Genomic DNA, 10,649 nt, shown 5'->3' on the forward strand with positions numbered 1-10,649 from the left:
ATTTACCAATTAAGGTCTTAGATTTCCAACTGTGCTTCAACGGCAGGAGAGCCCCGTGCGTGGTTTCAGAGCCTGAAAGGGACTGACCTAAGGGTCAGCGCCTGTCCAGCTGGCTCTCGCTGCGCTTTCCAAAGAGGAAATGTATGGGAAGTGCGTTTGTTTCCTACATCCAGTGTCCCGGTGCTTCGTCCCCTGCAGCTCCGCAGATCCAAACCCTCCTGAGGCGCTGAGCTGGAGAAAGGGCAGGCAAGGAGCCGCTGCCCTCGCCCCGAGGCACAGCCCAGCGCTCCGCCAGGGTCCCGCTGCCGCACCGGAACCTTCCCTCCGGGCTCGGGTTGTGCCCGGGGCGCAAGCGGGCGCGGGCCGGCGGAAGCGGAAGCAGAAGCAGGTTGGCGGTGCGGGACAGCGGCAGGAGGTGGGTGCCGGGGCCCTGCGGGGCTGAGGGAGCCGGGACCCGGCCCGGCCGGGCTGCGCTGCGCTGCTGCGGGGATGGAGGGGCCGCTGCCCCGGAGCACCTCGGCTGCGAGTGCTCCGTGCGGGCTGCGGGGCCTTCCGGTGCGGGCTGCGATCTCACTCGGGCCTCCCGGGAGTTCCTCTCCTAGGACCCTCGAGGCACTGCGCAGAGCAGACTGCAGTGCTCCCAGTTGCTGGAATTTCAGACAGGCAGCTGGCATTGGCTTGTTTGCACGGTGCCCGTTAAAAGACTGAGTCACTTGTTTATTCGCTCAAGCCATGCCCGCTGAGACTGGTTTTGGGTTGGGACCATGCTGGGCACTTGGTACACTTGCTGGTACGCTTGGAAGCTGGGCAGTGTCTGTGAACAGGACAGTATCCCAGACACTGACTTGCACCTTACTGGGTGCTCTGAAGTGGTTCTGTCGGTGTGGTTCCCCACAGCCCCTAGACCACATCCGAGTTGCTGCTTTTCACCTGTAAGTTGTCTTTCAGACAAGACATGGCAGGCACAGCCGGTCTGGTCCCCTCTGCGGGGGGCTGTGGCCTCACGGGCTGTGGGGTGGGAAGAAGCATTGGTGTTCCTTGCAGAGCAGGCCATTGCCCTTCCAAGAGTAAAGTGGAGGCTGGAAGAAGCCTCAAGTGGAACATCAGCAGGACCGTGCTGTTTATGATTCGGAGCCACAGGCTGTAGGTGTCCTTAGGTTGCCAACCTCAGATAACTATTTTCTAGTAAAATCACATTTCTCATAGGCTAGTTTTGATGCGTTCTGGCAAAAAGTGCTACTGATGTTACAACTGATGTGATAGAGCATTATGTGCATGGGTATTCAGAAGGCCACATTGCTTGGGAAGATAGAATACAGTGTGCTGCAGTGACACATAGCTGCTTGGTCAGCTTTCAGAGTGGCTGAGTCTTGCAGAGATGCTAGGACATTCACCTATAGCGCAGCATCTGGGGTTAATCAAGTTTCTTAGACTCTTCAATTCAGAAACAGAGCCCAGGTGTGCTGATGAGCCTGCTTTCCTGCACACAGGTGTTTTAGCTTCTAAAGCATATGTGCTAATCTGGCTTTTCCTGCTCTTTTAGGTCCTTCACAATGGGGAACACAAGTAGTGAGCGAGCTGGACTGGAGCGACATGGGCATAAGGCATCCCGAGGGGACAGCTCAGGAGGAGCCATCAGTACAAAAGAGGGTGACAGACCCAAAATCTTAATGGATAGTCCTGAAGATGCAGACTTGTTCCATTCAGAGGAAATGAAGGTATTGCTGGTTTGTTCTTGTCTTCTAACATTACCATGCTGTGGTGCTGTTTGCAACCCTCAGTAGTTCTGGCATTGACTTTACACACAAAGCTATCTCCCTTGCATCCCAGCCAAAGAGAGATGGTGCATTGATGTTCAGGCAGATATAATGAGTGTAATGTTATGGGTTTCAGCAAGAACTGTTTGTAGAGAAACTGAACTGTAACTGTTTCAAAGCTCTAAGTACAGTGCTCCAGCTTCCTTTGGATCCTTAACTCTGTTGCAGTTACCAGTGATATTTTACCTGTCTCTTATTTTCCATATTAAAAGCTCTGTTAACTGTGTTTTTTTTAGTCAGCATTAGATGTCTTGCTGTGTATCATGTTTCATAATTATATCTAACAGAAAATTACACTTAGATTCCGACTGTTGGACCGAGCTGTTTCCTATAGACATCTCATAATCTGCCAACTACAAGTTTTGTGTCTACCATATTTGTATAACCTAAATGCTTCTTGAGTGTATTTCTTCATTATTTTTGTCCCTGTTCTTATATCTGCGTATTTCGAAAACTTTTGTGAGCTGAAGTAATTTCTTTTTATCCTGATTTAGCTGGAGGGAGGGGGATTATTTTGCCTTCCACTTCTGCAAATTTGAAGGCTTTAACGTGCAAATGAACTTGCGAACAGCATCTACAAATGCACAGTTTCTAATCTCAATCTGCCAAAAAATGCCTGTAGACTTGTACCTGAGAGATTGTCTAAGTCTGCCAGGAAAGAATTCCTTTTGATGAAGACATTGTGCTTTTAGGCTCCATTGGAGAAAGAAGAATTCTTAGCTTGGCAACAGGATCTAGAAGTGAATGATAAAACCCCCACACAAGCTCGACCAACAGTCTTTCGTTGGACTGGAGGAGGGAAAGAAGTGTATTTATCTGGGTCCTTCAACAACTGGAGTAAAATTCCTCTGACAAGGAGGTAATAAACTGCTGCTGCTTTATTAGGGATATTACACAAGGACTGGGAATGCTTAGTGAAGTGAGAAAGGTGGTCTCCTGTGGATTGGTATTGTGCTCGGATTTACCACTCTCCTGCTTCTCTCCTGAAGCCCTTGGTGAGAATCTGACTTTGATTTTTGGATGGCACAGGATGAAAGTTGATCTGTGTCAGTTTTGAAGGGGTGATGTGTTCACTGGGCACTGGGCATGAATCACCTGAAACAATCCTCATTGTGCTGCAGTCTGCTGCCTGGGGCCAGAGTTCAGGCATAGGAGGCAAAGTTGGATTTAAGCATAGTGTCTCTGATGGCACATGTACTTTTTTGCCATATTTGGCTGCTTTTGCCCAGCTGAAGAGGGCCAAATGCTGCTCAGGAGAACTCTGAGCCTGGGACCCTTGCTGGTAAATTACGTGAATGAGAGAATAAATCTGTGTTAAGGCACCAGCTGCTTTTTCCTGCCAGAGAGCTCTGAAGCTCTGCTTACTTCTATACTTCAGTAGTTCATTTAAACCAATACTGGGTTTTTTCCCCAAAATTGAAAACTTAATAGATGGCAGAGAGGCTGAATTTAACTGTTGATCTGAGCCCTCTTGTCCATCAAAGGTGACATATCCATGAAAGACTGGTCTCCTGCCAGTTTCTGGCATTTCTCATCTCAGTGAGTGGCTACCTGCATTGTCCTTGCTGCAGAAGGGTCTTAATTTCCTAAGAAACTTGAGGGAGGAGCATAGTGGCCTAATGGAATGATGTGGGAGGACTGTTCTGTGTATGAAGAATGGGAAAGAAATTATCAAGAGAGGAGCTGGAAAACAGGCCTGTGGAACATCACTATTACTGTCATGCTCTAAGTAGGAAGCCTGGGAGGCAGGAAATAGTGAAATGAATCTGGAAGAAGGACAAAAAGGTCTCTACCAAAAAACCCCAGAAGGTTTGTCTCTTGTCAGATTAGGTGTTCTGGGAAGGGAGATATCTGGACCTCCTTAGAGGCTGGATAAAATCATGTTACTGAATCAAATATGCTCAAGTAGAAGAGTTCATTATTTCAGACTGAAATTTCAAATCCAGTTCTGTGATGGTGTGCTTGCACCCTCACCTGAGAAGAAGTAAAGAGAGATGCTGGCATTGTGTAGCCTGTTTGAATTGTTCACAAAGCGTGAGCTGTTTCTCTGCTGTTTTGAGATGCTGGTAAAGACTTCAGTTGAATCAGGAAGTTCACAGCACCGAAGTATCAAAATTACCAAGTAGCAGCTATTCAGCCCCCAAGTGACTCAGAAGTATTGAGGTGCTTTCATCTTCTACTCACTGTTTACTTACTTGATAAGTAATTCTTGATACACCTTCACAGGCAGTTCTGAAATGCAGTTTGTGGTGGCAAATACTGAAAGGCGAGGAAATCTGAGTAAGCTGATGTTGTTCCATCAACAGGAGTCGCACAGATAAAATGAGGTCTCACGTACTGACAAGTGACACGAAGATGTGAGGATGACTTTACAAAAGCTCAATTAATTGATGTCAGGAATGCAGATACGAATTTTGAGTGTGTAGGGACTTAGTGTCATAGAGGAAATTTTCATTAATACGATTCTTTACCTTCAGATTGCATCAGGGATTCTCGTAAGTCTTTGTACGTTGAGGAGGCTTGTATTGTCAGTTAGCGTTTGGCACAGTTTGTAATCTGTATACTTCTCAGAGTATTTCAGGGCTGATTGTTTGTCTTAAATTCCAGTCACAATAACTTTGTGGCAATCCTGGATCTGCCAGAAGGAGAGCACCAATACAAGTTCTTTGTGGATGGGCAGTGGACGCATGATCCTTCGGAGGTAATGTTTCCTTTGGTTCACTGTATTTATTCAGAAAGGCACCTGAACATGAGAAACTGATGGATTCTCTACTAATAGCTGGCCACTTCAGAGAGAAGGTCTTGGTTAACAACAGGAACTGACTGTTGAAGTTGTTGAGAGAGGGATTTCTGATCCTGGCTTAGGTGAGGTCATCAGTCTGACAGCCTCAAAGGGCAGGAGATGTAACAAACGAGTGACAAGATCTCTTGGGGACTGGTTTATAAGAGATGGCAAGCTTTTCTAGCCTAGTGCTAAACTGTCTTTTAATGCACTGTAGCATTGCTGACAGCCCAAGTCTCTCTATGCTGTACCTGCTCTCTGTGCCAGAATGTTGCTATTGCTGCTCTAGATCTTCTCATAGTTCAGTAATTGTGCCAGAATCGACCAGGTCTTGTCTTCCTCCTCTGCTATAGCATGAGCTTTAACCCTCGCCTGCCCATCAGTCCCTCACTGCTTCTAAACTAACCATTCACAGCTCATGGCTCTAGTCTTCTTGCTGTCTTGGCAAACCTTGCAGGATTTACCTTGTAGTAAATTCAGCTCTTTGAACCCTCTGTCTTAGTTTTGGTAGTAAACCAGCAATACCAACTATACTCTGCCAGGCTCTGAAAGCCCTGTAGAAGCTACAGGTAGAGCTTACCTCCTTGTGTTGCCACTGTTTAACTTCAGCCCGAACCTCATCCTAGCCTTATCTATAGCCCAAGAATTTATCAAGTGCTGTGGATCTGACAGGTTCAACTGACACGCAGTCCCCAGTCCTAAATGTGCCTTTGCTCTTAACCTCACGTTAACTGAGCAAGGCTGAGCTCTTTTTGTATCTGGTACTGGTACATTTTAAAAGCAATAGATCTCATTCTTGGTACTGCTGATTGTGTAGTTTTGGGAATCTAATAATCCCACAAGCCTTTTTATCCTGACTTTTGTATCTTGTCTCTTCCCAGCCAGTAGTAACCAGCCAGCTGGGTACCATCAACAACGTCATACAGGTGAAGAAAACTGACTTTGAAGTATTCGATGCTTTGATGGTGGACTCCCAGAAATGTTCAGACATGTCTGGTATGAGCTTCCTGGTAATTCTCTATCACACTTGTTTGAGATGTTAAAAACTTCGTCTTCCTATTTATCTGGAGTTAAAGCTGCAGTACAGATTAATCTCCACTTCTGTCAGGCCCTGTGGACATGTGCAGGAATCACAGATGCACAAAGGAAGAATATGGAATGCACAGAAGAAAAAGCCTCTAACAGGGCAGCACAGGTCACTGTACTGTAGATATGGTTAGGAGGGAGTCATGGGTGTTTAATAGCGGTTTGTTTGCCTGTGTGATGTGAAATCAGTGGATCAGTCTCTACCTTACAGCATCAAACCAATGTGGACAGTCTGCACTGCTCCTAATTCCATCTTCCTCTGCTAAGGAGGTGGACTGGGAAGGTCAGAAGTTGCACATTAAGAGGCAGGTGTTAGGTGCATCTTTGCAGTGCTAACAGAGGGTCAGGAATATATCGTAGCCTCACAGTTTAGTATAAATTATGTATATCCTAAAACAATTTAAAAATGCTATTTTTGTCTGAAGTTTCATATTCTGGTGTAACAGAAGAGAGAGAATTAGCTTGAGTCATCTCTGAAATCAGCTTTGCTGCCTGCTCTTTCTAGACCTTTGCAGGGATGGAGACATGATTGAAGTGGTACCTTAGATGCTCCTTCAGAAGCTCCATGCTTTGAATCTGAGGCAGAGGGTGCATTTGATTTATTTTTGCTCTATACAACTTTGCCCTGGACAAAGGCTTTTTGGAAGAAAAATGTGATTTGTAGGACTTGGACACTGCAGGGAGCCAGGAGGAGATTCTAGATGTGTCCCTGCGATGTGGTGTAACAGCCTTTCCTTATACTGATACAGACTCTGAAGATCTCTTTCTGTTACTCTGTCCCTGCATGGGAATAATACTTACCTTTTACAGGTGTGTACCATGTTTCTGGTACTTTCCTTGGAGGGAACATTGTAGAGCAGCACTTTAATAGTAAGCGTTTGCTGGAGAAGTGCTGGGCAGAGATGATGGTGCACTTCTGGAGTGCAGTAGGTCCCTCCAAACTCAGCCTCCCAAACCTTCTCAGCTAGTTTCAAGCCAGACAGACTTTGGACATCTGAAGTCGCCTCTTGGGCAGTGACTGCATCAGTGCTGTAGTTCTTGTATTTACATGCCATCAATTTCGTCTGTCTCCATGTTCCTGGCTGTGAAAATCAATTTGGAGTACTGGTAAAAAGTACCTACAAAGTGCAGATACTCTCACAGACTATTTAAGGATAAATATGTAACATCTCTTTGGCAGAGTTGTCAAGTTCACCCCCAGGACCATATCACCAGGAGCCCTATGTTTGTAAGGCAGAGGAGCGCTTTAAATCGCCACCTATTCTTCCCCCCCACCTGCTGCAGGTCATCCTGAATAAGGACACAGGCATTTCTGTGAGTACATTTGTTTGATGAATAATGGCCTTGAGAGTGTGAACAGATGGGGAAAAAACCTGGGTGCAGACAGGGGACAGTTTAGGAAAACCTTTAGAATAGTTGCCACATTGGTGAATTCTGGACTACATATATCCAGTTGGACTCGTCTGAAGTAAATCTAGTTTTCTGCTTGACTCTCCTCAAAACTGAGAGGAAAACTCGATTGCTATTTTACTCCCAGAAACCTTCATCTTCCTACTGCAGCACTATTAAAGTGTCAGAAGCACATGAGGAATAATTGAGGGATTGCACCGTGGCAGTGAGGTGCAGGGGATTTCACCCTGGAAGAGGGGTCTTGGATTGTTCTGGCACTTTGCATTTGCTGATGGACTCAGCGTAAGGAGCAGGGTGGTGTGTGTGAGGGTATGGCTAGCTACAGACGGTGTTTGGCACCCATCAGCTGTGATGAGTAAACTGTGAGTTCTGCCATTTTCACACTCATTTCCCCCTTTCCCAGTGTGATCCTGCTCTGCTCCCTGAACCCAACCATGTCATGCTGAACCACCTCTACGCACTTTCTATCAAGGTGAGGGGCCAGGCCGTGTTCTTTGCACGTGCAGTTTTCAGGTAACCATGTGATGTGCTCACTTGTTTTCCGTCTCCTGTAGGATGGAGTGATGGTGCTTAGTGCTACACATCGTTACAAGAAGAAATACGTCACCACTTTGCTGTACAAGCCAATATGAACATCGCTGTAGCTTGTGACCACTTGTTCTGGGCCAGTGCAGTCTCAGAAAAGCAATTCTTCTCTTAACCAAATGTACTCCGCTCTGTGCTGTAGCAAATGAACCCTGATTTCATCTGGTTTCTGAGACTTCCAAGTTCTCCTGCATTTTCCCAGTCGTACCTTGGAAGTTCGGAGAGATGGCAGCTTCATGGCAACTCGACAGATGGCAAAGGGTCTCAGTGCCCATTGTCAGCTCAGTTAAAAACCACCAGTTTAATTAGGCTGAAAAATGTGAGGGCAGCAACAGATCAGAGACCTTTAGGAGCCAGGCTGTAACGAACTGTAACAAACAAGCCAGCCCAAAGCCTAGAAATCGGGATTCTTGTGGAATCTCATTTGAGCTCAACACTCAGCAAAAGCAAGCCCATTGCTGCTTCCGTAACTCATCAAACATGCAATAACTTCAGCAGCAAGTTCCGAACTTGCATGGCTGAAGTAAGTGGGAATATTGATGATCCTTTTGTAGCAGCCTTTTCTAGGCCCAATCAGCGACACAAGCACCTGCACGCTCGGTTTTACTGCACGGCAGACCGGGGAGCACTGTTCTGAGCTCTGTAGTTTTTCTCTTCATGAGAACTGAAATACAGCTTTTCCCCTGTGGAATTTCTGGTAAAGACAATTGTTTTTAATGGCTGGATTTTTCTGTAAATCATAAACGTGTACATAGTTGCAGTAATCTGCTTTTTGAAACCAGTTTCTCTTGCTGTCACTAGTGAGGACTTCCTTAAGCTGGGACAGGGAGCTGCGAGGAAATCGGTGTGTTCAGTTTAGGGATTAGTTCTTCAGAAAGAGCCTGAAGGTGACTGCAAGTCACCTGTGCCCACGGCCCCAGCTTGGCCCTCAGTGTAAGCAGTTGCAGTGCTGGGTATAGCAGCACCGTGCCCATGGGGAAGCAGGGCCCCTGCTCCAGGTTGCAGCATGACCACAGGTATAAACCCCCTGCTGCTTCCACAGCCAGGGCTGTGGGGATCCCTGCAGCTTTTAATCCTGTTTCTGGTTTCTAAATGATGCTAGTGAGGCCGGGCTGCCTGTACTGGGTACCGACAGCCTGGTTTATCCCAAAACACGTGCAACACCAATGCAAAACTGCACACCGGTGTGCCTCGGGCCTGCCCTGGAGCAGCCAGCTCCGGAGGCGACCTGCTGCGTCCTTCCCTCTCGTTGGTTTTGGTGCCTGAGAGTGCCAGTGCCTGTGCCAACCCTGGCCAGCCCCGTCCCTCGGTGGGCAGAGGACATTGCACGGATCAGTCAGGAGTCTGAGCAGGGACAAGGCTGCAGCCGCCAGCGTTCCGCAGAGCCAGCCATGGCGCAGGGGTGCTTTGCCGCCCTGCTGCAAGAGCTGCAGTAGCCGAGTAGGTCTGGGTCTGGTGCAATGGTTTTCTCTGAAAACTGTCTTCATTCTGTGCTGTGGATAGTGCTGCTCTTCTGGGACACGGAATTGCTTCTGTTTTCAGCCCCTTTAGAAACAAATAAAACATTTCCAAGAAAAGTGGGTGACTTGCTTGGTTATTATCCCAGCTTCCGTGAGCTGTTGTTTCTTTAGGACCTGTGTTTGCAGTTCTGTGCCTTGGTGGATTGTGCAAGCTTCTCAAGCTTAAAACACTTTGTCAGTTTGCAGTTAATCAGTAAAGGAGAAGGGGGAGGCGTTGGTGTGTATCAAGGCTCCAGCCATCAGAATTGGCCTTCGTCCTCCTGGCAGCTTCTCTTTGTTCCGTCCACTCTTCAAGCAGGCCTTTTATTGCCGGGTGTGGATTGGGTGCTGGATGTGGGCTGTGGTGCTGCTGTAGCGTTTCTTTGCAGTGGTGAGGCTGGGGGTGCCTGGCCAGGGCTGCCATTTGCCAGCAGCACCTCCTGCAGGGAGGCCTCTGGGCCTTGCCATGGGCAGGAGGCACCGAGGTTCCTTCGTGCTTGAGCTGGTTGTGCCAGGGCAGTAGAGGAAGCGGCATCAGGGAGAGAGGTTTGAGCAGCTCCAGTTAACGAATGTAATGGTGGGAGTGCCTCGTACTGAAATGGGAGCTGCGAACACCGAGAGGGGTGAACGCAGCGGCGGGTGCTGTGTGAGCACAGCCATTCCGTGCCGTTTGCTGCCTGATGCTGCTGTTGTTAAGCACTGGCCTCTCCTCCCGCAGTGCCATCAGCAAAGGTGTGCTGGTGCCCCGTGTCTTGTAGCGCATCATGGTGGGGGGCTCCTGTGATAGGCGTCGCTGTTGGCATAGTAGAAGTGGTGCTGGGCTGTCACCGAGCTGACCATGAGAGTGGCAGCGAGTGAGCCCTCGTGCCTGCTGCCGCAGCCAGGGCACGGGCACAGCAGGCTGGCTGTGCCTGGGCAGACATCGTGTGCGCAGAGCTCCACATGGGCCAAGCACAGGGTAAATGCTGGGGAAGCAAGGGTGAGGGTGTGTGGGGTGGGATGAAGGTCAGCAGAGGAGAGGCAGGCGTTGGAAGGAATCTGTTTCAGCTGTGTTCAAAGGAAAGTCGATGGAGGGTGCATTGGCAGATGGGTGGTGGCGTGAGTCCCGGATGCTTTTAGTGCCAGGAGGGAAATGGCACCACACGTTTCTTACTGGAATGACCTAGAATTAATGTCTTCGCTAGGAGAAAAGAGGAGCTCAGAGGCAGCCTAATGAGCCTGGGTGGTTTCTTTGGCTGTGGTGGTTTGGTTTAGTTGCAAACCAGGTATTTCATGTGTCAAAGACTGAAGAAGCTGGAACTTTGAGAAACGAAGCCCAGCCTGGAAGGGGCAGTATGCGAGATGGAGCGGTGCCTATGGACTCGGTCTCGTTAGTTCTTGCTGCGCTTTGTGGGTTTGTTCCCAATCACATGTACGCAGGACTCACTCCAAGCTTTTCCTCAGCGCTGGCATGGCGACCATGGACACAAC

At 48.2% G+C, this 10,649-nt stretch overlaps 1 protein-coding gene across 1 annotated transcript; it reads left to right on the plus strand.

The window, feature by feature from the left end:
• The first annotated feature begins 239 nt into the window (after positions 1-239).
• On the plus strand, positions 240-9,257 carry PRKAB1 (protein kinase AMP-activated non-catalytic subunit beta 1). Its single transcript, XM_065692743.1, has 8 exons — positions 240-415; positions 1,544-1,718; positions 2,510-2,676; positions 4,425-4,518; positions 5,481-5,595; positions 6,866-6,999; positions 7,499-7,567; positions 7,650-9,257. The coding sequence occupies exons 2-8, from the start codon at positions 1,554-1,556 to the stop codon at positions 7,725-7,727; spliced, it is 822 nt and encodes a 273-aa protein (XP_065548815.1). The 5' UTR covers positions 240-415; positions 1,544-1,553; the 3' UTR covers positions 7,728-9,257.
• Positions 9,258-10,649: the final 1,392 nt, after the last annotated feature.

This window comes from Lathamus discolor, chromosome 12 (assembly GCF_037157495.1).
Source record: "Lathamus discolor isolate bLatDis1 chromosome 12, bLatDis1.hap1, whole genome shotgun sequence".
Taxonomy (NCBI): Eukaryota; Metazoa; Chordata; class Aves; order Psittaciformes; family Psittacidae; genus Lathamus; species Lathamus discolor.